This window comes from Sylvia atricapilla, chromosome 16 (genome assembly GCF_009819655.1).
Source record: "Sylvia atricapilla isolate bSylAtr1 chromosome 16, bSylAtr1.pri, whole genome shotgun sequence".
NCBI lineage: Eukaryota > Metazoa > Chordata > Aves > Passeriformes > Sylviidae > Sylvia > Sylvia atricapilla.
In genome coordinates, this window is record NC_089155.1 from 1702089 (window position 1) to 1728026 (window position 25938).

The window sequence follows — 25938 nt, forward strand, 5'->3', positions numbered from 1 at the left end:
CAATCCTTTTCCAGTTTACAGGCAATTGGCTTTCTTATCAATGACAAGCCAGTCATTGATAGGAAACAGTGATAACTGTTTCACTCTGGGTTAAATTCTTGCTGCATTTCTTCCATTCCTCTTTCTCTCTCCAGACTACTCATAAATTTATTACAAAGCTGAGTGCATTGATGAGCCATTGACACTATTCAGGTCACATGTTCCTGATGAAACATACAGATACAATGTTTCCCTCCTCATGCTGTAGCAGTACTATATGATCCTGGCCCACTGGATTCATTAAATATCCTTGTAAAAATACATTTAAAACAGACCTGCTTTTCAACATTCTTGCTTGAAGATAATCATTCTCCTTACCCACACCACAAATTGCTTCTCTCCCCAGCTGAAAAACCAGCAGTTTTTAGACTCCCTGGTTTGTAATTAAAAGAACCAACCACCCAGCAAAACCTGCCTTAAAATGAATTAAATGAATTATAAAACAGCTTTCTCTCTGCAGTATCTGATCCTGTGCCTGTCCAACTGCTTGGACCAAGATTAGAGTCCTACCAAACCAAATCTGAGATTTAAGAGTAATCAATCTCTTTTGCAATAAATAAGGCAAGAATTCACAAATTTTTTCCTCATTATTTTCAATTTTCTCCCAATACAGTTTTACATACGAAGCAGTTTACTCACTTGTGTAGATGATTAGACAGAAAAAAGGGGGATCATCATCACAATCTCTATGTACTTTGCCACAACGCAATGTCTCTTTTAATTCTAATTTCCAATTCAGTATCAGGATTAGTCCAAATAATTTAATTATTCCTCCATATGCCTTACCAGAACAACAGAGGATGGACTTCAACTGAAAATATACACTAAAGGGAAATGGAAGAAAAATGCAATTAAAAAATCAATTAACATTCCAGACATTTTTTTTTTTGTTGAAACATCAACTTGCATCTTTCATAAGAAGAACAGCTGGGAGCTCCTCCAGCACAGAAAGCATGTCCCAAATGCTTAGGCTCCCCATGCAGCTCAGGATGGCTCGAAGGCAAGAGATGGAATTCAGCACATCTTCACAGAGGTCTGACATACAGCATCAGGACACCCAGAAACATTTAAAAGAAAATTTAAAGAAACATTTTAAAGAAAAGAAAAATTAAAAATCCCTGATGGTGCTGCTAACAAGCTTATTTGATGGCAGCTTCAATCCATCACAGGTCTCTTGACAATTAAGTACAATTATTCCTAAAGGCAAACAGAATGCAGTATCTCCAGCATCTCTGTTGGGAAGGGGATCAGAACTGAAGGAACATGGACTGACAAAAAAGGAGTTTGACACTAGGATCTGCAGAGCCAGATATGATAGCTAATCTTTATAGCAGCAAGGTTCAAGTTGTTCCATCCACAGACTAAGGCCAAAGAATGACGGCACAGTAACATAAGAGTGGTTAGGGCCAACTGGAAATTACAAACCTCTTCTCCTGTGCACTCTCAAAAGATCATTTGTGTTTCAAAGAGCCTGTTTAGTTCTCCTTAGAGGCTTGGGGATTTTTTTTGTGGTTTTGGTTTTGTTTTTAATGGGTCAATGCCATTGCTTATTATATTAAGATTATTGCTTATGTTGTCTTCCCAAGTTCAATTTTCTTCTGGATGGCACGTGCTGAGTGATAGATCAAGGAGTCAATGAAACCTGCAACTAAAAGGAAAAAACCAAATGGATGAAGCCAGACATGCCTCAAAGAGACAACAACTCTCAAGGAAAGAAAACACAAACCCAGCTGTCAGAGTAAAGGAATCCCAGGTCCACCACAGAAAAAGGTTCTCCCACTGCTGCTCAGAATAATAAAGTCCTCATCTCCTCAGGACAGACAAGACCCAGCCTGCAGGACAGAGGTGATCATGCTTCTCTAGAAAAGACCCCTTTTTCAGAAGTAAAAGAGACAGGCTGAGTCATGTGTGTTTACTGATGACTGAGAAGAGTTTGGAGAGGAAGCTGATGTGGAGAGCTTTAGGCCACATTGTTGCCTTGACTCAGCTTGCAAAGGGCAAGTTTCCCATTTCCTGTTCATTTCACAGCAACATTAAAAGCACCAGATGCTGCCCTCGAGGGATGCCCTTTACTGGAGATGGCAATGTAAACCCACCAGACAAAAAACCATACAAACCGCTGCCTTTAATTCTTTCTGCAGTATTTTCCCCAAACAAAGAAGCCTATTCATTCAGTGCTTGCTTGTGACCACAGAAAAACTCACAATGGGTCTACTGTACCACAAACTCCAGACAACCAAGGTTTTCACAGGACTGGAACCTTGAGCTCCTGCTAGGGAGCCTTTTTTCAATGATTCAATTTTATAAAGCTTCATATTCTTTCTTTTATTTGAAACATCAGTCAAAGGAATTAAGTAAATTATTTCTTGGTTGTATACAAAGACATACATTTCAATATGATACAAAGCATTGCAGCTAAAATGGGAATTGAATCTTTTGTTTATTACTATATAATAGGGAATTACTGGACTAAATATTGTTCTTTGAGTAATACTTCAGGTAACTCCTGTGTGGTTGTTTTTCCGTGGAATTATCTGTACTTGTGGAATCAATTCGATACTGTTACATGAACACTCTTATAGAGGTGACTTTAGAATAGCACAGAATCATCTAGGTTGGAAAAGACCCCTAAGGTCACAGTGTCCAATTGTCCCCAGCATTGCCAAGTCCACCGCTAAACCACATCCTTAAGTGTCATATCTACATGTCTTTTAGATTCCTCCAGATAGGGTGACTCTACCACTGCCCTGGCCAGCCAGTGCCATGGCTGGACAATCCTTTCCATGATGAAATTTTTTTTCCCCTTATACCCAATCTAAGCCTCTCCTGGTGTAACTTGAGGCCATTTGCTTTTGTCCTGTCCCTGTTAGAAGAAGAGACTGACCCTCACCTGGCTCCAACCTCCTTTCATGTAGTTGTAAAGAAGGTCCCTCTTGAGCTTCTTTTTCTCCAGGCTGAGCACTCCCATCTGCTCCTCATTAGACCTACATTCCAGTTCCTTCCCCAGCTCCATTTCCTTCTCTGGACTCACTGCAGCACCTCAATGTCTCACTTGTCATGAAGAGTCCAGAACTGAACCCAGGATTCAAGACACATCACTAGAGTGTAGCAGGGGACAGTCACTGCCCTGGTCCTGTTGGCCACACTATTGCTGGTACAAGTAATCGGCCTTATTGGCCACCACTTGATTTGATCTCTAGAATACAGAGATTCTGAGCATGTTGTATGGCAGCAAAAATGAATTGGCGGTCAAACCTAGTCAGCATGAAAGGGCACTTCAATTTGTCATGAAAGTAATTATTGAATGATTTTTCAAATCAGGGAGATGAATAGGATAAAATTTAATGTAGACAGAAATTCTGTTTTAAAGTATCAGGTTAACTGAGGACTGTGACACTTCAGATGATGGGAAAACGTTGCAGATAAAGGTACGATGTTACAGGTATGTGATACAGATGTTATGTGATACAGAAACTGGCTTCTCGAGTCCCTGACGACATCTTCAGGCTGGCCCTTAAAACCTGTATCTCTGACTATGAGCACCCTGGATTACTACCTGGAGAGCATGGCTGGACCAAGGCTGCTCCCAATGCACAAAGCTGAACAGATACTGATTAGCTATTACAGATGCCAGCAGAGTGAAGTGCAGATATGCAGATGGATCTGCAGGAACAGCCTCTCCTCACAAGACCCCATTAGTTCTTGCATTACATTAACTGAAGCTCCTATGTCTGGGAACACAGTTTGATATCTCTAAGATAGATATTACACTCATGGCAACCTGGGTTCACAGATTTTACTAGCTTTGGTTCCACATGAAAACAACTATCTGCTTACAGACCCAAGCTGGCCAAGATGCTTTCATATGGTCTGTGAAGAACAGCTTTGTTTGAAAATAAAATGTCCTGTAGAGCAGCAAAATGAAATATGACAGGTCTACAGGTCTAATGAAATGAAATGAAATGCTGTAACAGGTCTACATAATCTACAGCATCTTGTAAGCCTCCAGTGGTAACTTCAGTCTGATGCCACTCCTGTGGCTCTGCAGAACATGCTGTATTGCTTCCTGAATGCTGAAATCATCTCTCTTCATTGAACAGGGATTTATTACTAGACATGCAGACTTTAGAAGGCGTAAGACAGTAAATGTTTACACTTTTGAAAGCAAAATGATTGAAAGGTACAATACCTGTAAATATGCCTCCAACAATGGCACAAACTCCAGTGAGAAAGTGAGTAAAGGACCTAGAATTTGAACAACCAGCATGAATTCAGATACCAATGTCACGTATGTAACAAGTAACTAATAATTATAATAATGTTCATCATACCATGTAAGTATGCATTACCTAAATATTCATAGCTCAGACAATTCTCAGATTAAAGAATTAATTAACCCCTATTTGCTACAGAATGGAGTTTTTCACTGTTACTTTTAGTCAGAAGCACTAAGAGGAAGTACTGAATTTATAAACTTGTAAGATGGGCTTTTAATCCTTAAGACATTATTCATTCCTACCCAGTGAGAATGCACAGCAGGGTCATGTAATACAGTAACTAAATCCCTAAGCACATGTTAATACATTTTCTGTCCCCCATTATGAACCTCAAAGATGGGACAGCTACAAGCCCTTCCTTTCCCCTGCAGTTGCATGCTAGCCATTGACGCAGAGAGAAGAAGAGGTTCCAAACTGGCTGCAAGATGTAGAAAAGCTATAGCAAATGCTGTAAGGAACCAGTCGGGACTGTGTGGGTGCTGCTGGTAAAATGAGTATGCCCTGTAAATCTAATCTTCCCATCAGAAGGCTGAACCAAGAACCACTATATCACACATCTACTCCTTGCACCACTTTCCTTTTCCATTGATACTGGATTACAATGCTTCACACAGTCACAGGAAAAAACCAATCCCTACCCGGGGTTCACATGGAAAGGAAGGGCATCAGTGAGCACCTCTTCCTCTCCACTGGCAGGGGAGTAGTTTGGATGAATTGCAGCATTTGCACTGTCATGTCTAAGTAAGCATGAAGTTTCAAGCTATGCAAAATGACAAAATCAATGAAGGATGAACGAAATAGAATGAAATGTCTCTTACCTGTGTTTCTCTGTCAGCTTCACCATCATGGGTGAAAGCTCATACAGCACAAAGACACCAGGCAGACCCTGGTCTCCCAGTAGCCCATTTGCTATTTTCTCATGTCGTGTAACTGAGAACTGGTTAGTTCTTACCACCTACCAGGAAACAAACACAGCAAACACTGTTTTGCTAACAGGGCACAGGAAAGACTACTAAAACATGAGTTCAATGAACCACATCAGCATAGCCCTGCCCATGTGGGCAGCCTGACAGTGGTTAGAGAGAGTCATGAAGAGCTTTGTCAAGATCAAGTATTTGCTATCAGGTCTATTTTTACTGTAGGCTACCAGTTAAAGCCGCAGCTAGCCCATAGAATAAGGAATGCATGACACCCAGGCAGGACTATTTGGTCTCTGCTGGCATAGAATGGTATAAGCTGGCCCTGTCATCCCAGAGTCTGTCATCCTCTATGAAAATGCAGTCCTGCTAAGCATGCTTCAGGAGACAGCACTGATGGCAGAAAGCCGTAAATAATCAAGCATAGAGGCAGGAGAGTGGAGCAAGACAGAGATAGCCTATCTTCACATAAATGACGGTCACCATCCAGCATTCTTCTGTGCCCTGCCATTCTTCTACATGTCGTTCATACTAGTCCTATTCTTAGAGCAATTAAACTGGGTTTCTGTAAAATGAAATTACATTCTATCATCCCTACAAAGTTATCTGACACAAATTACAATCCAAGCTGATTGTATCCTAGTTTCTTTACCAAATTCCACACTTCGGAGTTCCAAGTACTGAATGTACAGTACAGCCCCTGATATATCTGGCAACACCTCTGGATCCACAGTTACTGTCAGCATCAAGAATATGAGGAGAAAGTGAAGGCTTTCACTTGTCAAAGTAACAGGGAAAAAGGTACTTACTTCACCATCTACTTTCCTATACACAGTGGGGACCACTTTGACAAAATACTGAAACATCATGGAAGCTATAAGCAAAGACAAGGAGAGACAAAATTAATATCCAGTAATAAGCTGGAAACTTTTCACTGACAGGTGAGGTAGACACAATTTGGTTTTGTTCAGCTTGTCAGGGAATGTCTTTCGGCATGACAGCTGCTGGAGGTCTTCAAGGAGAGTAAAGTTAATGTCTGAAATGTGTCTTCCTTTTGCCAAAGTGAATCTCATTTCTGCTCCAACCAAAATCAAAACTCATGCCATTTTAGCCTTGACTAAATGGAAAATCTACAAACTTGCTATAGCTTTACCAGTAAAGCTTCTTGCAAATTTGATTCTAGTCCAGGAAAATGTCTTATTTTTAAAAACACAGCCCTAAGAAAACATATTCAGTTCTAAATGAGTACCTCATATCAACTTCATTTAACATCACAGCTTATTCCTGCAGAAGCATGGCATTTATTGTATAAGAAAATTAAAAGGAAGATCTGGACCAATGGAGAAAAATTAGAAGAACCCTTTCTGTTGCCTCAGACCAGCCTGTTCCTTCAGTTCTTTTAAGGATAACATAATGCAAGAAAAAAACTATTTTCTATGAAATTCCCTAGAGAAGATTATTCATCCCTTTCTACAGCAGAAGTAATTCTTGCATATGGTATCTTTAGTTGCAATAAACAAAATTTGACCTGCAATCTACTGCTCCTACTTCTTTACTGGAGCATGTCCTCAGAACGAATTCTTCAAGAATTTACCAACTGGTTCCCTGAGGCTCAGGATGAAAAGCTGGAGCTTATGCAGAAATTTACCAGTGAGCTACAGGTTCTCCCTCTCAGACAGTTTGTTACTCCACAGAATAACTACAGCAACATAAGTGTATTGAACATTACAACGCCTTTGAATTTTTCTGTATTTTTTTTTAAATGCCATCCTCTGATTTGGGTACAACTATCAAAATCAATGGTAGAAAACTTAAAGAATGGACTTAGGTAGGATTAACAATCCTATCACCACTTCAAAGCAAATGACTTCTTTCTCCAAGCTTTATTACATACAGCTCCAACTACCTTCAAAGACAAACTCTTCAGACCTCAGTGGATCTAAAAAAAAAACAACTCTGCAGTGGCATGTAAAGGACCTTTCATAGAAAAGCAGGCTTGTGGAAATAAAATCCTGTACAGCAGCAGCATGAGGAAAAACCTGTTTTTCATTCTCAAGCCAGCAAATCTGGAGCTATCTAGAAAAGATCAGCAATATTTCAACTTCATTGCAGCTTTTCAAGCTGTTGGGTATGTCAAGGCCAGGCAGACACCACAGCTCTCCGGCAACTACCAATTAGGCCTTTTTTCTCTACCCCGCATCTTCTGGTTCTCTCTCACTGCGTGCAGTAGTTAGGAAGGGCCCTTCTTGAGCTATATCAGAGGTAGGCCTTTAATAATGATGTGCTGTACCTGCTGCTGTGCATCCACAAACACTGAACAGAGATATCTTTCAGAAACACCACAGAATCCAAACGTTGGCAGATTTCTTCCAGGTGAATGGAGACAGCTGCTCCACAAACAGCACAAGGTGGAGGAGTCACATTTTACATAACTCTGACAGGGTTTTTGTTAAAATTTGGAACTTTGGTCCTGATCTCTTCTAACTTATTAATACAGACACTTAAAAAGAGACTTTTTTCAGCTGGCTTTTACCTTGCTGTGCAATGATGGCTGTCCCATCCAGAGGATTCACAATGCCTGGATAATCCCTTCCAAATGAGAGATGTTTGATATAGTGCGTCATATTGATCTGAAATAGAAATGCTAATAACTTAAACCTGCACAACACATGAAGAGTAAGGTAAGAAGCCTGAAGTTCATTATTTGTATATTTTTCTGAGTGTGGCTCTAGAATAGACAGGCGCTCCCTTCCTCTGTGCACCCTAATGGTAAACTCCAAAACATTTGCTTTTCTTTTTTATTCATAGGAGATTTCAAGACAAGGAATTTCTCCTTCTTCTGCCCGAAATCTTCAGATCTTGGTGCCCTTTCCTCCCATTTACAGAGCAGGCCCTCCCACCCATTCCTCTCCCTGCCATAAGAGCACATGCTATCAGCTGCCTTGGAGGAATAAGTTTGAGCATCATCTGCTTTCCTGCCAGCACAAGGTAAATTCCAACAGATCCAGAAGCAGTTGTGACAGTATCAACCTTAAGAAACTGTGAAGCATAGATAAAGGAGAAAGGCAGGCTCAGGAAGAGAGGCACAGGCTTGACAACCAGCATGCAAACGTCACAGAATGCACTTCAGAACCCTCTGTGAAAGCAGGACCCAGGTTCTGCTAAGACTCATAAAGCCAAATCTGCAGCAATTTAGGATCTTATTGTGGCAATGGGAGAGAAATGCAGAAGGAAAAGAGACTAAGAGAACTAGAACACTGCTTTAGGAACACTTACATTATCAAGTCCGAAGCTCTGCAGATCGTGAACTGTAATATAAAAATAGTTAACAATATAGCTCACATTGTCATAACAATAATATCTGTCTACCATATTCTAGCAATAAGGGAGCTCCAGTCATTTCCATCACAATCTAAAATGTCAAGAAAATGCCTGGGTTTCTGTCTTGCTTGCATACCAGGGTGTGTGAAAGATGAAACTGCTGTAACACCCCTCCCTGACAAGAACCACTGCTAGAATGAAGGTAAGTAAATTTAATTTGGGGTTATTTCAGATTAGGTATTCAGTCTTCATCTGCGTGTATTATTTATCTAGGGCAAAAATAAGATCCCAGAGGCCGGAAAGGAAAGCTTTTCTGTTAGCCACACATAACTCCTCTCACTAGTGTAAAATACAGCAGTATTGTAAACACTCTGCCTAAGCAGATTATTTGCAAACCACAGAGAGGGCTGCAGTGACTGTCACCAGTGGTGTGATTTGGGAGAATTTGGCCTGACCCATCTCTGCTCTTCCACATATAGCAATGTGACAATGCTGGCAGCACCACACACCCCGAGAAGGCATCTGCCAGAGATATGGGCAATTGGAGGCAATGGATATCTCTTAAATGACTTTATGCAATACCAGAAGCATCAGTTTCAGGATGAAAATATAAATTGAAACTCTGTTTCAGTTTCACTCCTACCAGGTTTATCTGAAGTCACACAATCAACAAAGAAGCCAGAGGTTGTGGTCATTTTAACAGGCAAATTCATGTGCTCAGGAAGGCAGACCTCACCTTTCACTTCAGCAAAGTGAAACATAGTTCAGTAATTGTGGGCTATTACTTTAGAAGCTAATGGAGACAGATCACCAAGTGTCGCTACATTATTAACAAAGATTAAAAATGCTGCTCCCTTGAGAGCCTAGCACAAGACAAGCTGCTGTGTTGATTTGGCACACCCTGGTTTCTGGTAGCAAGGAAGGGCCACAGGAGTAGCTTCTGTGAGAAGCTGCTAGGAGCTTCCACCATTTGTGACAGAGCAAATTTCTGAGAGCTCTGAAGATGGACATGCTGCTGGGCCAATCAGAGAGGTTGGTAATGCCTCTGTGATGACTTAAGAAGAAAATCAAATCAGCGTGCATGCAGTTTTTTCTAGGGGTGGTGAGGCACCACAGCTGCTGCCATCCTGGCACAGAGTGTGGCGAGCCTTGAGTGCCTAGTCACCCCTAGCCAGCCGTGCTCCAGGAGCAGGGCAGGGGCAGGGGCAGTGGCAGCAGCTTCTCCTTCCCAGCACTCCACATCAAGAGGTGTTAAATAGCGCCAGCACCATGGTAGCTGCCACTGTCCACTTGGTGGTGGAAGGGCTACATGGCTGGCAGCAGAAATATGGTGAGAGACTCTCCAGCACAGAACTTAGATGAGATCGACCTCTTGGAGCTGCAGGATTCTGCAAGAATCTCTGAATTAGCACAACTTGTTATCAAAAGTAGTTATGAGCAGCAGTTTTTCTTCTAGTCAGAGAAGAGGAAGTGAGGACATGTGAGGGAGAACAAGGTGACACCAAGGTCAGTGGAAAAAGAGGGGGAGGAGGTGCTAAAAGCGTCAAAGCCAAGATTCCTCTTCAAGCCATGGTGAGGACTACGGTGAAACAAACTGTCCCCTGTGATATATGAAGTCCATGGAGGATGCAGAGATCCATTCGCAGCCCATGAGAGAAGTGCTCATGCCAGAGTGGGTGGATGCCAGAGAAAGTTGTGATCCAGTGGGAGATCCGAATAGAGAGAGAGAGAGGACCTGTGCTTCCAGAGATAAAGAAAGAGAGTCCTTGAAGCAGAATTCCTTAGAGATAGAGGGCATGATTTATATCTGGAGTGAAACTTGAGCAATTCCAGACTGGGCTCTTCGGCCTGCAGGCCCTGTGGGCCCCTGAGCCCACAGGGCCTGCAGGCCTCAGTGACACAGTTAGAAATTCACAGGTGTGGCATAGCAGAAAAACTTACAGCTTGTATTAAGGTGTTCTGGGAAGTAATGGGTTTCTGAATGTGGAATTGTAGTCTTAACACTGGAGCCACCTTAGGATTTAGATAAATAAGGATTGTCTGCATTTTTTGTATATCCTGTAACTATTAACTATGTAGAAAACCTATATAACTCACTGCAGGCTGAGAATAAACTGGAATTCGACATGGACGCCATATCAGTGTAGATGTGTCGTCTGTTCTGTCCGATCTCCTATTAGTCAGGGACCCCTGCTACAGGTCCTTGCTTCCAACCTAGAACAGCCCATCCTTAGAAGACCGCATCTTGTGGATGAGTGGCATGCCACAATAGTTTTGCGAAGACTGTTTGTCCGTGGGAGGGACTCAAGCCATAGCAGAGGAAGGACTTCTCTTCCTGAGCAAACATAGAAAGATCTCAGGTGATGAACTGACCAAAACCCCTACACCCTCCCTCCCTGCACTGTCAGTGGGAAAGACGGAACAGTTGGGGGGGAAAAAAGGTTTTTTAAAGGCTTATTCTTATTTTAATTCTCATTATTTTTCTCTGACTCTGTTAATAATAAATTTACTTTATACCTTTAAATTTTAACCTGTTTTGCCCTTAAGAGTGTTTTCTCCAAGTCCTGATGTCAACTCATGAGCCCTTCATTAATTTTTTTTCCCCTCTCTGCCCAGCTGAGAGCAAGAGAGAGTGAGCAAACAACTTTCATGGGTGCCTGGCATTTGGCCAGTAGCAAACCACAACAGCTGCAAAGCTAAAGATCTGATTTTGAACTAGCCTCTCCTTTAAAACATTTACTTGAGTGTGTTATGAACTCTTTCTCTTCAATTAACATTTTTCAGTAAACCACCAGAAGCTGTACTTGTATCTATATAAAACTCTTACTAAACCCAAAGAGATATGCATGCAAAACAGAGAATGTACAGTTTGAAAAGGAAATGCTAACCTCAAACTACACTCCTCCTAAGGCCCTGATGTAGGGAGAGGTCCTTGCATTTCGCAGCTAAATGCCCAGAGACTAAGGCTGCGGTACTCAGAATTAAGGCAATGGTTATGCATTTCAAAGAACTCAGAGCTCCACTGGCTTCAGATACTCCTTTTGCTGTCTCTGACTGGAGCGCAGACCTGTCACCGCCACTAGCATAGCGACAGCACACAGGCTTGTGTGCCTGTGCTGACAACTGTATCAATGAACTTTAAAAAAGAAATTCCTAGTCAAAATTTGGAAGTATATGTGATGGTGGGCAGGGGAAGGAAACGAAAGGAAAAGTGGCCCTGGCATGATGCTATGCTGTTTTTCTTAACAGTTACCAGCAACAACAGACTGTTTCATGTTGCACTATTATTTGCACTTAAGTCAAGAGCTCTGTGGCTTAGCTGCCAGTGAAGTGTCAAGTCTTGCTGCCTTTTATACAGACACTAGCAGGCTAACCTTCATTTATAACAAATGAGAGACCCTGGCTCTAGTGAGTCTGCATTTAAACTGGAGCTACTTGATTATCCTTGTGGATCCCTTCTAACTCAGGATATTCTATGATTTCATACCACTGAAGAAATAAAACTTACTTTTTCCTGCCAGCTTTTGCTCCCACAGCTCATTCCTATCCCATCCACCTTTCAGTTATGAGCCATCTCAGACTGTAAGAGTCTGAAATGCAAGTCTTGCTTTATGTGAGGCTATTCTTCGTGTCAGAACAGCTCCAAAGTAAGGTTAATCCCACAACAGAACTGGTACAGTGATGCACAGAGAGGCACAGGGATGATCCTCCTAGTAACTGTGCTCCTAGAATCTTTTGCAGGATTATGGTGTTTATCAGATTTATAACCTGGGTAGTCACATGTGTTGGTCCATGTGAAGTTGTACTAAGACTAGTGAGCATGACAAAGCTTACAGGAATAACACAGTACCAGAGACATCCCAGGACACCACTTGAGAAGGACCATATATTAACTAACATGTTACACTAGATTTACATTGTGTGTGACCCCTATTAATAGTTATGGCTATTGAAAACAAAACGTCCCCAGAGTGCTCTGCTATGCCTTCCACAACCAAGTAGCTTTTATAAAACTCACCAGTAAGTGATTTACAACTCTGCAGTAGAGCAGTTCAGTTTCTAAAGCAGTCTTCCATCAGCCTACAGGTTTATTTCTCCTTGATCACTGATGATTATGCTAAGCACATATGTACATACATTGCAGATACATGTTTACCGTAACATAAACCAGCAGGCTTTTTAGCTGGCTAAGATAAGGAACAGGACAAGGAAGCAGAACAGAAGACTTTTACAAGACTGTCTGCTAGGACCAAAGACCCTTATTACTGAAGAAACAAACACATTTCTTTGTTTCCTTAATCACACCTAACAGGCAAAATAAAGATACCAGTTAAACATCTTAAGTTTGTCAAGAACTCTGCCTGCTTTATAGAACCAAGCGTTCTTTGTGGCTTTTGTAGCACAGTTTTAACAACCACTGTCTGTCTGAAGAACTCTCCCCATCCTGCATTTCTGACTTCAACAATCACAAGGCCTCCTTGGACCTCAAAATTCAGTCCTTAACCCCCAAAAGGGGATTAAAAGAACTTACATCCATTCAACGACTCTGTCAATAAACATGTGAAGGTTCCAAGAAACCAAAGACTGCCCCCCAAAGACATTGCTCCAAGGTGAGATAGGACATCACTTTTCAAACTGGGGATTAGTTTTATAGGGGAAAATATCTTACAGGAGCACAGTGGCACGAAGATGGAAGTGGCATTAAGATGTGCTGTGAAGAGGGGAATGAGACAGGGAGCAACACAGAAAATGTTGCAGCTAGGAGGAGTGAGCAAAGCTGGGGGTCCCAGCCCTCTGCAAGATGTTACTGACTTGAAATACCACATCTCAACCTGCAACTGCCATGATTACCCTCAGAAAAATCCAGTGGTTTGCTAACCTTTGTAAAAGTTCCTACAAACCACTCACAGATCAGCTGGCTTAGTACATGAATTTTCAAGAGATATTCTCTAAGGTATTGTACAAATGAGTTTAAGTGAGATAATTCTCTCATCTGACTTGAAAAGGCAGAAGTTGCTCTAACATGTCAGCACGTTCCACTCAAGCACATTAGCTGCACGGTGCAGCTAACATTTACCAAAACATTATCTCCAACATGAAGATATTAAAATCATTTAAGACAAAGATTCTCAACCTTTTCCACCTCGTTTATCACAGAAGAATGATCTGGCATAGCCCTCATTTTAGCTTCCTGTAAAGCTCAAATCCCAGTCTAGATCAACAGCTCCTTCCAAAGGAGATTTATGGGCTCTCAGCAAATAACAAAAATTATGTTAGTTTTGTAGTTCTGAGGAAAAAAAAAGATACAACATCTAATCTCAACAGCATGCACTGGCAAAACAAGCAGAGTAGGAGAGAAAAGAGCAATGTTCACATCGTTACAAAGAAATGATAAAGAGATTCAGGTAGACTAGCATTTAAAGTTCATATCAAAAAGGAGATGAGTAGCATCTGTGCTAGTGTGCTTTCTAGGCCATATAAAATGACCCCCTAGACAGCTAAAGGACTGATACATGGTCAAGCAATCATTTAAAGTGTAACAGAGAACTCAAAATGCAGTAATTAATCACCGCAGGGAAAAACACGGTGGGATGTGCATACATGTTAATTGAGCTCCAAAGCAGCATGCCAAACAATAATACTGGTTATATTTAGATTCTTTTCCAGTCACAAGGTAAGAGAGGTCATTTTAGGAGCAAAGCTATTTAGAAATGTACTCAAGGTTTATATTTACAACATATTAACATTCAAAGATCGGTAACAGGTTTTTTACTCTTAATCAGTCCTGTGCTATTTTCATCTCACCTGATGCACAGAGAAAATGACAAACCACGAGGCTGGTTTTGCTCATTCTGTTCCAGGATCCTGACAAAGGTGAATACCAAGAAGGATTGGGGGCAAGGGAATTGTATGTTTGAACAGTGTATCTCAAAGGAGGTTAAGTAAACTCCTTTTTTGTTTGTTTCAAAATCTTATTCATTTGTATTCAACATTGTGCAATATATATATTTAACACTAATCAGTAACTATCATAGACTTACAGGGCCTTATAATCTTATGAGCCTCTGAATTCTTCCCACAGCAATTCTGATCCCCTCTGCCACATCTCTGCTGGTGCTTCTGCAACAGCAGGATTTTTGGTATGAAGGAAAGGCCGCTCCAGAGGGCTACTTAACAAATGTTAAACATTCCAAACAACTTGTACAACTTGAGTTCTGATGGATGATAGTGAAGTGACAGATGCAAGTGCCATCACTGTTGTCTCCAAAACAGACTTGATATAACTTGAAAACAGTTTGTCCACCATATAAATGTGTGAGACCTTGCATCTTCCAGCACCAAGACAACCAAACTCTGATAAGACATCACTAGCGTAAAAAGAAAAGTCCTCAGCAATGCTGAGGATGAAGTAAGACTCTCAGTGTTCAGTATTCAGCATGAGGATAAAAACAGTTCCCTAACAGACACTACTCTGGGACACAAGTTAGAATGAGCTCATACATTCCTCTTCTATGGCAGGAATGGTGTACAGGTGATCAGAGAATTTGGATCTCCTCCACACTGAACTGGTGTCCTGATGGAGACTGAGTCCCATGTCATTTTTTTTCAAGTATTGTTGCTGTGCAGGAGAAGAAGTCAGATAAGCAACTGCTACTTGTAGAGATCTGTGCAATACTAACAGGCCCACAACTAGTTGAGCTATAGGACAGGAACAAAGGAGGCTGCAATCTCTGCAGAAAAAGAAGTTAGTATCACTTGCTCTTGGCTGATACTGAGAAGGTGCCAAGGGACTTGAAAAATGACAACCAGTCTGCAAAGACTTGGTATTTTTTCACGACTCAGTAATCAAAACACTAAAAAGTATGTAAAATAAGAGAGGTTATTTGGGGTCATCCACACTGTCTAGGGATGAGTTCAAATAGTTTCTGGCTGTCAATCTCTAGCAGAGAAAGAAACAAGCCCTTCCTTAAATACATAAGAAGAACATTAATGAAGATATACAACTGACCAGTGGATCTGACTCTTAGAGCTAACAAAGCTTCACACCCTTCTAAGCAAAGCTTGGTGGCTCCAAGTAGGCAGCTCCTTTTCCAAGACCTTCATCATCCCAAAGAGCAGCTTACCTGATTTTTCCCTTCCACAGTCATCACCAAAAAGAGGATGAAAACAAGCAGTAATCTCTCAAAACCAGCATTCTCAAAGATAATTTTTTCCTCCAGCTGACATGTAGGGTGTAAGAAAACCACAGCATTTGGGCCACATACAGACTGCTTCAATCACAGAAATTGTCAGTCATTGAGAGTGTGTCTTCAGGATGCTGGAGGCTGTCTTTGCAGATACAAAATTGAAAGAGAAAACTTCACTAAAACCTGAAGCACACTGCATAACCCAAACATAAAATCTCAGTTTAGGATTCAAAGCCTAAAAAGATATAACTGTAAAGCAACTCCAGTCTCAGCAACAACCAAATGAATAAGAACAGTTTGAGGCTGTGCTGCTTAAAACAGAAGACTCTAAGTATCAGTAATGTTTGACTCTGGCCTCCCTTAATGCAGAAGTGCCAAAACTACTAGTTTCAGTGTTAACAATTCTGACTGGAAGTGTTTCAGTCCTCCTCACAATCTCTTTCGATCCTCCTCCTAATGATCTGGGATTTTTCTGTGCAACTGAAAAACAAATGACCATTTACAGCCAGTATGACATTCCAGAGCTGGGGGCCTTCTCTGACACTGACAATGTCACATCATGGTGCAAGCCTAAAGTGACCAATTTTAAATATTTCAAATAACTTGGGATGAAAAGCAGCATCACTATTTCATTCAAAAGCAACACATTTCCAAAGGTTCAGCTTGGATTCTCAGGGAACATGGGATGTGATGAACAGAGATGGAGTACCTGTCCAAGAAGTTCAAATACTGTATTTATGCACTTGCTAATAGGCAATTAATCATTTTAGATAGCACGAAGATGTATGATCAGCCATGTGCATCATCCTAGACAGGACAATTCTGATGACCTGAGATTAGGAATGAGTAGCAATACACACTAAAACATACAGTAATAGTGAAAACTAGGTAAAATACTACCTCTAGTAGAAAAGTGCTCAGCCTCTAATGGAGAGCTGAGAACACAGACCTTATGCAAATAAAGTTATATATAACTGAAGTTAAATAACTAAACAGAAATAAAATTGCACCTTATACAATGCTGTCATGTGTGTCAGCCCCTCTTATTGTACTTTATAAAATAAAGCCATTTCAACTTGCTTCTCCACAGGAAAGAAGTTACAGTTTCAAGATGATAATACCAAGCACAGGACAAAAGTTCAGAAGCTCAGATCAGGAATATATTTGCAGTCAGATCTACAAAGTGCCACTTAATAGGACCCTTGGCACTGTCACAGTGATGCCCATCCCCATTTCCTGGCTGGAGATCTATAATACAACAGGAACCCTCAGCAACAGAAGAGAGGAACAGTACAAGAAACTGAAAAGCTGATATCCAAGCTTCAGTATTTCAACGCCACCACAAAATAAAAATTCAACCATCAGCCGTACAAACATGGCACAGACTCCAATGGGAGGCAAGAATAATGGTGCAGTAGACTGAACTTTCCACTGTACTGATATTCTTCACCCCCATATTCTCTAACGATTCGTATTAGTAGGGAAGAGAAGGAGAAGCAAAAATACTGTCAGTCATTAAAGTTCTGCATCAAGTAGGTCTATTAAAATTATTTTGTGAATTGTTAATGTGATTTCCAACAACAACAGTCTGGAATATTCTGACTTCTCTTAGATGTTCAACTTCATCCTGCATGACATTCTGTTAAGTGGATTAACAGGACTGCATGTTAATGCGGACCTTACTGAAGGAATCAAACACCACAAATACCTAAGTTCTTGTCTAGAACTATGATTCAAATGAGGTAAGAGTTCCGGAAATATCTCACAGAACTCTGTCCTCTAATACTAGTGAAATTCTTTATCTGTAATTAAAGGGAGAGAAAACAAAGAATTACAAAGAAAGGTCACAGCGAGTCATGTACAAGAAAACAACCATGCTCTGAGCAGTCCGTTTTCCTTATGGGTCTGGAAAAATTCCTTGTTTGTTGGCTAGTGACATGAAAACACTGCAAAGGAAAAGGCTGGGTAAAAAGGAAAATCATACTTTACACATAACTAGGAAAGTAAGAGAGAACAGAAGGAAGAAAATCATACTACTGCATCTCATGCTTAGCCTGGACCTTAATTCTGGATGCAGTCTGGTACCTTCAGACAGAGCTGAACTGAAAGAGGTTCAGAGAAATCCTGCAAGGAAGCTCAGAGCTCAAATGGCTTCCACAAATGACCAGCTTCATAAGCTGTGACTCTTCAGCAGGGAAAGATTCACCCTGAGCCCTGCTCTTTTTCCACAGACGAAGAGGAGGCCATCAGATACAGCCAGTGGGAACAAGCAAATGAGTGGATGAGGTTGGCAGTAACTGCACTACCGTTTTGGTTTTTATCTGTGTATGTTCCGACTGAATTTTTAATTCAGCTATGCAGCACTTCTGGAGGACATGGAATTAAGAGAGTTATCCTGACCTTATTCCCTCCTCTCTGTACACAAAGTACATCCTCTGAGGCAGCCAGCCTGCATTCCTGTTACAGAGACATGTAATACAGAGATGCCTCTCCTTAACATGTATGCTTGTGACTTTGTTGATCCTGGCTGTTGTACGGTTGCAGTTGTCATGATAGTTTAAGCACAAAAAGTAGGTTTTGCCACAATAAGTGAAATACTTTCTTTATTACTAAAAATCAGTATTGTGGGGAAAACCAGTCTCTTTTCATTATTGCTGTTTGTACAAATGTGCTGCTTCTGTGCTCAAAAGTTTGTCTGTTTTTCTACAAATACACCAGTTACTCTCACCAAGCACATTCATATTCTCCCCTAACCTTAACTTCAGTGGTACAGATTAAATTGAAGTGAGTTATAGAAGGAAAAAATACTGATTTGATGTGTTGACTCTTCACTGGATAAGGAACTGGTCGGATGATCACATCCAAAGGATAGTGGTCAATGGCTCAATACAGAGATGAAGTAAAAAGTGGGGTGTATGTTAGGACCAGTACTGTTTAATACCTTCATCAATGACACTGACAGTGGAATTGAGTGGACCTCAGACTGCTTACAGATAATAACAAGCTGAGTAATGAGGTTTACGTGCTTGAGGGACAGGATGCCATCCAGAGGAACGCGTACAAACTTAAGAAGACGGGAGAGTGAACTTCATGAGGTTTAACATAACCAAGTTAAGGTCATTAAAGGTGCTGCACCTGGGTCAGGGCAACCCCCAGTACCAACACAGGCTGGGGATGAACAAGTCAAGATCAGCCCAGAGGAGATGGAATTGGGGGTGTTAGTGGATGAGAAGCTTAATACGACCTGGCCATATGCACTGGCAGTCCAGAAACCACTTGTAAATTGAGTTCATTCCAAGCAGCATGGGCAGCAGGTGAGGGGGAGGACTCTCCGTCTCTATTCCACTTAGCTAAGACCACATCTGCAGAGATGCCTCCAGCTCTGGGATCCCCAGCACAGGAAAGATGTGGACCCGCCGGAGTGAGTCCAGAAGAGCCCACAAAGATGCTCCAAGGGCTGGAGCACTTCAGCTATGGAGAGAGGCTAGGAGAGGCTGGAGAAGAGAAGGCTCTGGGCAGACTTGAGAGACCCTTCCAATATTTAAATGGAACTATAAGAAAGATGGAAACAGACATTTTAATAAGGCCTGCCACAACAGGACAAGGAGCAATGCTTTTAAACTAAAAAAGTGCAAATTCAGACTAGATATAAGAAACTGTATATGTTGAAGGTGATGAGGGATTTACACAGGTTGCCTAGAGAGCTGGTGGATGCCCAGTCCCTGGGAATATTCAAGGCCAGGCTGGACGGGGCTCTTAGTAACCTGCTCTAGTGGAAGGTGTCCTTGCTCATTGTAGGGAGGTTGGACTACATGACCTTTAAAGGTCTCTTTCAACTCAAACCATTTAATGATTTTGTAAACTACCACTGTTATTCTGGCCGTGCTATATTTATATATATACTCAAGAAAGTCCTTCACAGCTTTAATTTTACTCTGAAACTCATGCATAGAGAAAAATATCCCTTCCAGAGCTACCGGTAGTCAGGTTCTGGACTGAAAACTTTACCTGAGGTTGCTGGCAGAGCAACAAAGTTTTGCTGAACTGAGAGACTGCCCAGAAATATTCTCTGCCAAGTTCTTCCACACTCACATGGCAGCAGTCCTAGAAACTAGTTTTCTGTTTGTCCATGATAGTTCTAAACCAATGTAACAAAACTTCAACAATGTCCTCCCCACTGAAGCAGTGATATTGTTACTACAGACAGCATCACTGTAATGTGAAGATATTAAAAGAAAATGGTCAGGCACACTTGAAACCAAAAGATTCAATAAGGAGGAAAAGCAAATACTTTACCATGTACATGAGACTGTTGAAAACTTTTTCCTGGTGCAAAGTGGAAATTTCCAGCTACCTGCAGGAGAGAGTAACCTTTCATTAAATGGTCTGAGTCTATGTAAGTAAAGCAGTTGTACTGGTGTTTGGATTTTTGAGACTTTGTTTACACATGACAGACACCAACCAACCAATTTTCACAGGTGACAGTAGAAGCACACATTATCCTAAGAGAGGTATGAATTTTCCATGTTCATTACAGGCAGTGATGCTGGAAGCTATAACTAAACACTGACACCATAAATACTGATAAATACTGATACTGATTGTGGATAACAGTTGTTGCAGATTATTTAGTAAACATAAAAATGAGAAGAAGGAAGAATTAACTCCAAGTAGGGAACTGTCGGGTCCTTCAGAAAATACAAAACAGTTTCAAAGAAAAGGAGAGGAGAAAGTTAGAGTGAACACTGTAAGAAAACACTTAAAACAAGAATCAGCAGTGATCCAATGTATACACCCATGAAAGTAACAGCATGCAAAAATAAAGCACTTAACCTACCAAATCCCCCTCTCAGAACAACCCAACCCCCAAAAAATATGGGGAAAAAAAAATATATCTGTAAAATTTCATCCTGGACTCTGAAAGGGGTATAGATACTAGGTGCCAATCCTCCCTGACACTTGCTAGCAATCATATACACTCTGTCCCAAAAGATGTGAATGTTCCAAGCTCTATATGTACCATATTACATCTTCAATGCCTAGGCAAACCTATCCTTTATGTTAACTGTAGACCTGTTGAGAATGAAGATGGGCAAAATTGAAAGTGCCTAAAAAAAGGCCCCAGAAACCTCCCCAGTGACACTCACACTTGGACGAGTACATCCAGTACTCCCCTTCTTGCTCATCATATATTGTGAGAGAGGGTCCCATAACAGTTCCATACCTATGATTATGCTCAAATCACAATGTCTGGATTTGTGAGTACAAGGTCTACTTTCTAGAAATAAAGACTGTGTTCTCTAGGAAGAATACACAAGGAAAAAAAAAAAAAAAAGAATTTGAAGTTAAAAAAATAGCCTGAGTCTGACTTCTTCTAGAAGGTACTTGGGTATGCAATCTGTGTGTTTGTGGGGGTAACCTAATTACCTGGTAACACAGTTAACATAGTTACCTGGGGCATCTTGTGCATTTTCATACATCACTTGCAAAAATCACCTCTCTGAGCATTTTCAGCCTTGACAACCAACTCCAACAGCCTTGTTTCCACTGTTTTTCTAAAGGAGGTAACATTTCACTCTCTCCAACACCTCTGCAGGCGAGCTGTTGGCTACTGCTATCTCCAGCACGTGCTTGCAGCTTCTGATTTACAACTGAAAGGGCAGGCGAAACAATTCAAGCTCAAAGAAGCTCTCTTCGCCTCCAGAAATCTTAGCAAAAAGACTCCACGTGGGTGGAAAAGGCAAACTTCCCCAGCTACCATGACTTCCTACCAGCCCACAAAACACAAACCAGAATTAGCCTCTTTCCCACTGCTCTTCCTGACTGTACTCCTGAATCCCATGACAAGCACAAAGATGCTGCTGATCCCAGAGATTATTTAAGCACCTAAAGCTGGAAAATGAGAGGAATTCCCCAACTCTGCCTTTTCACAGTTCTTACCATCATGCAGCAGGTTCACAGCAAAAGCTCTCTCTCACCTTGTTGACCTCTAGGAAACCATACACTTGGCAGCCCTCATTCTTCTGCTCTTGCATTTTCTGGCTAAACCCTTCCCTCTTGCACTGCTCTATGCTATCTGGGTTCTTGAAGGCCCAGCCTCGCCGCCTGTATGCTTCTCTGACATCGTCACAAGTGTTACAACACCTGCAAAAAGCACAAGAACCATCTTACCATCTTTATAATTAAGAAGAGATTCTCCAGCTCAGGACTTGAATCCTTGACGGATTCTTCCTCAACAAAGCAACAACACAAACATTGGGGTCTGGACTCTGAAAAGCGGCCTAATGCTCCTGAATGAGAATGAGCATCTTGATGCTCCTTTTGAGGTTTGGATGCATGCTGTTTGAGTTCAGGACTGGAGTCTGAAGAGGGCTGTGCCTGGCCATTTACAGACCCATAGCAGCCCTTGGCAAAGAGATTTGCCACAAAAACAACATCAGTGTCCCACAATTATGAGCAGTCTGGAACTTCCTCATGTGAAGAAAGCATCTGCCTGCTTCTATTGCTCCTTTCCTCTGTTTTTAGGAAAAGACATTGGACTAAAGGGGTGCTTAACTGCAAACTTTCTTCATACTTTTCTAACTGTTGATAATACCTTGGTTACCAGAAAAAAACCCAGGTTTTTTTCTGTGGTTTCATGTTTTGCTGGACATGTTGAAGGAATTCTTGCTGTTGAAGGCAGCAATTATGAAACTCTCAAGATGAAAACATCTCTGGGAAAGGACACAACAGATGGGACAAACCAAGTTGCCACTGAGCCAAAAATAGCCAAGATTAGTCCAGAACCTATATGGAGTATCATGGATCCATTCTTACAGTAATTTCCTGTTAGGAGGAATGAGAAATACAGAGACATCTGTAGTTTGTGTGAGCCAGAGATGTCTAGTCTTTGCTCCTGTAAGGATGCAATGCCAGCAGCAGAAGAAGGCAAGGCCAGGGCATAACCAGGTTTTACGTCAAGATAGCTCACATAACAATGAAATTGTTTATACACCTCTGCTCTGGACACCAAACAAACACAGAAAATCTCTTTGTCTGCTGAGATACAATTTTTGTACAGCTTAAACAGGCATGTCGACAATCCAAACAACGTACAGATGCACCTTTTCAACAATCTTGACTGCAGCTTCCAAATGTATAGCCAAACCCCAACAGCTCTTACCACTGAACATGTGCCTAAGAGCAGGATTTCATTGCACAGACCTTCACAGACATTTGGAAAAAAAATGCATATAACATACCTGGATTCAAGTGCTAAGAAGATAGGAAAAAGGTGTAAAGGTTACCGAATGTCATCTGACTCTGCCCCATAACAGCTCTCGCAGCGATCAACATCCAAAGAATTTGGATCAAACACTTTTTCTTCTTCTTTTCCCAGCTCTAAGACAAAAGAAGATTCAAAGTGATGAGACACATCTAGAAACTCTGTCTTGTACTCTTGACTGTTCCACACACAATGTGCCGCTGCACATCTTGCACCCAACACCCACCTCAAATGGTATGTATGTAGCCTGCTGAGGTGTGAATAAGACCAACAAGGAGCATAGTATTTGTCCTCTCAAGAACAGCCTTCATGGAAAGAACTGGCTATCTGTAAGCCTTGCTGGAGCATCAGACATTACTTGCATAAAGGCATTGCTAAAATATGTCTTCAGTAGACCCAATCAGTACATTACGAGTGATACAGGACCTGCTTCACAACATGTAGAATAGTTTTTGTCCCCAGACAATAATTTGTAAAGTCACAACCTGTGGTAGCTGCTAAGTGACACAATGGTAAGAACACTATCACCACACTCCTACAACAACTGGAGAAACCCTTGTGCCTGCCAATTGTTCAGCTCTTGGCTTAGTTTAGCCTTTCAACATCGACAACAGAAATGTTAAATCTAAACTGATATAAGCTAAAAATGTGGTCATGTTGATACGCAGAACTACACTGACTCCCAGAACTACACTGACTCCCAGAAAAATAATAACTAACTCATATTTTGGAAAGGAAAAGCCAGAACAGTATTACTGTGCGACTGAAATGCTTTGTCAGAATTTTTTCTGGTTTGTATCAAAGAAAAAAGATGAGTCATAACATGTAAAAAATGTAGAGAAGAGGTTCATGTAGCTGAGGATCACTTATTCCAGCTTGCAAACAGTAGACCAACTCACATATATTGATCAGGTGTGCATGAACACACACAAAGTTAATCGAGTAAGGTGAAAATTTAGGCTTAAAGGTTAAGTCACTGAAGCCTTCCCTAGAGAAAGGCTCTTTCCCTGACCACACAGTCCTATTTGTTCACCCACCATGATTTAAAGATACAACCAAAGCCAAGTTTTGCAAGAACAGCTGCTTGATTTCTAATCCCCAAACACTGTGCAGCTTTATTCCTCAAATGCAGTGATGGGTCTCTCTCATAATTTCAGAGGGACCAGGGAAAGACTTCCTTGCAAAAGTACTGATGTAAGAGTAGTTTAATAGATCTGCCTGCTACAAGGTTGTAGCATTAAATCTGTTCAATGTATTAAATCTATTCAAGATTTTGTGGCACTTAAACACTCTACAGCTGTCACTTGCCCCCACGAATCTCAAAACAGGCAGACAGTGGAAAGACTAACAGAGCATCCACCCAGGACAGGCAGAACAGCATCTTACCATGTCTCTCAGCTTCTGGAGTTACACGATTGCCAGCTTTATCCAAACGTTGTTTAAACAGATTGTGCTCTACATCCAGCTGCTGCTCTCCTGCTACATCCATTGCATCAATGCTCAAATCTGAAACCAGCGCGCAAGGAAAGTGATCTATAAACATACATTTGTTATGGGCACACTGAGCCTCTTGAGTCCCTGCCAAGGATGAAAATTATCATCAGCATTCAGAATGCTTACTCACAAGCACAAGGCATATGTGGAAAAATAACATCTACATTGATCTTCAATTTATCTCCCCTTGATTTGTCAACATACAATTCTGGATGAACCTGGGAACAAAGGAAAAACAGAGTCCCATTTTACTTGGAAGCAAATCAAAATGCTTCTTTCCCTCAGTTCTGTGGCCCAGCAGCTGATCTTTAAGACAGAACTGATTTGCCAGACAGCTGAGGCACTGCCATACACAGCCCAGCGTATGCCATTTACAATGCTGTTAAGTAACTGAGAGATCTCTGAACGTGGGGAGGGAAAAGGGGCTCAGCGCTTGCTTCTCCTTCTTTCCCTTCTTGGCATGGCATGTGGCGTGGCGTGGCATGGCATGGCTGCTCGCAGGCGGCAAGACGTTGCACTGTGCAGGCGGGACGCCACATGCATGGGAGGGCAGCCCGCTCCCACCGCCGCGGCGACAGGCCAGGGCACAAAAAACCACCGCGAAGCGCGGGTCTATGGGTGGCGAAGCTGCTGCCTGGGCAGCCCAGGGGGGCGGCCTGGAGGGGGCAGAGGTGAGGGCCCACCGATCGCCCTGAAGGGTTGTCCGCCGCGAGTGGGAGGCAGTACCGGGGGGGATGAGCCCGCCTCATCGGTGGTAGTTACCTCCTTGGTGAGGTAGTACTGCAGCTCCGAGAAGAAAAGCAGCACCATGATGAGCCCGCTAACAGCCGTCACTGCCGGGGAGACGAGAACCACTGTCAGCCCCGCCGCAACCCGCTCGCCGCCGCCCCGAGCTGCTGACGAGCGCCGGTCCACTAAGGTCCCCCGGCCACTCGCAGCGCCCACCTCCCCCCCCCCCCCTTCCCCCCCGCTCACCCAGCGCTCCTCCGCACGTCTTGACCCGAAAATCTTCCAGGGTTTTAGGAAACGCGTCGAACCGCTTAAGACGCCACAACGACTCCATGACGCCGCGCGGCCCGGAACCGAAGCCTCTTTCCGGTGTCGGCCCCGCCTCGCTCCCGCTCCCGGGCCCGCCCCTGGCAGAGGGCAGTCCTCCGTACCGGGATCAGGCCCCCCGTCCCGTCTGCGGCCTTCACGTGCAGGAGGGCTGGAGCTGGGCACTGGCAGCCTTTGGAGAGCAGTCGAATTGTACCCTGGGCCGGCTGTGGCGGCAACAATGCGGAAAGCAAAGCATCTCGGCAGAGTACCAGTGCTTTGAAAGAAAAAAGTGAAGAAAAGGGGAGAGGAGAGGGGAGGAGAGGGGAGGAGAGGGGAGGGGAGGAGAGGGGAGGGGAGGGCCCAAATTTCTTCTACCGGGCGGCTTTAGAACATGGATTATG

General features: G+C 42.3%; 1 protein-coding gene across 2 annotated transcripts; it reads right to left on the reverse strand.

Moving 5' to 3' along the window:
- Nucleotides 1–607: 607 nt before the first annotated feature.
- ERGIC3 (ERGIC and golgi 3) lies at nucleotides 608–25585 on the reverse strand. 2 transcript variants are annotated; one of them, XM_066330539.1, is made up of 13 exons: nucleotides 25475–25585; nucleotides 25262–25332; nucleotides 24630–24717; nucleotides 24392–24511; nucleotides 23028–23121; nucleotides 21720–21885; nucleotides 20038–20095; nucleotides 8510–8541; nucleotides 7767–7863; nucleotides 6043–6107; nucleotides 5135–5271; nucleotides 4229–4284; nucleotides 608–1687 (listed from the first exon to the last, which is right to left on the reverse strand). In XM_066330539.1, exons 1-13 carry the CDS (start codon nucleotides 25560–25562, stop codon nucleotides 1608–1610), a joined length of 1152 nt encoding a protein of 383 aa, XP_066186636.1. In that variant the 5' UTR covers nucleotides 25563–25585; the 3' UTR covers nucleotides 608–1607. The 2 variants fall into 2 exon arrangements, with proteins under 2 accessions (XP_066186636.1, XP_066186635.1); XM_066330538.1 differs by having other exon boundaries at nucleotides 24392–24538.
- Nucleotides 25586–25938: the final 353 nt, after the last annotated feature.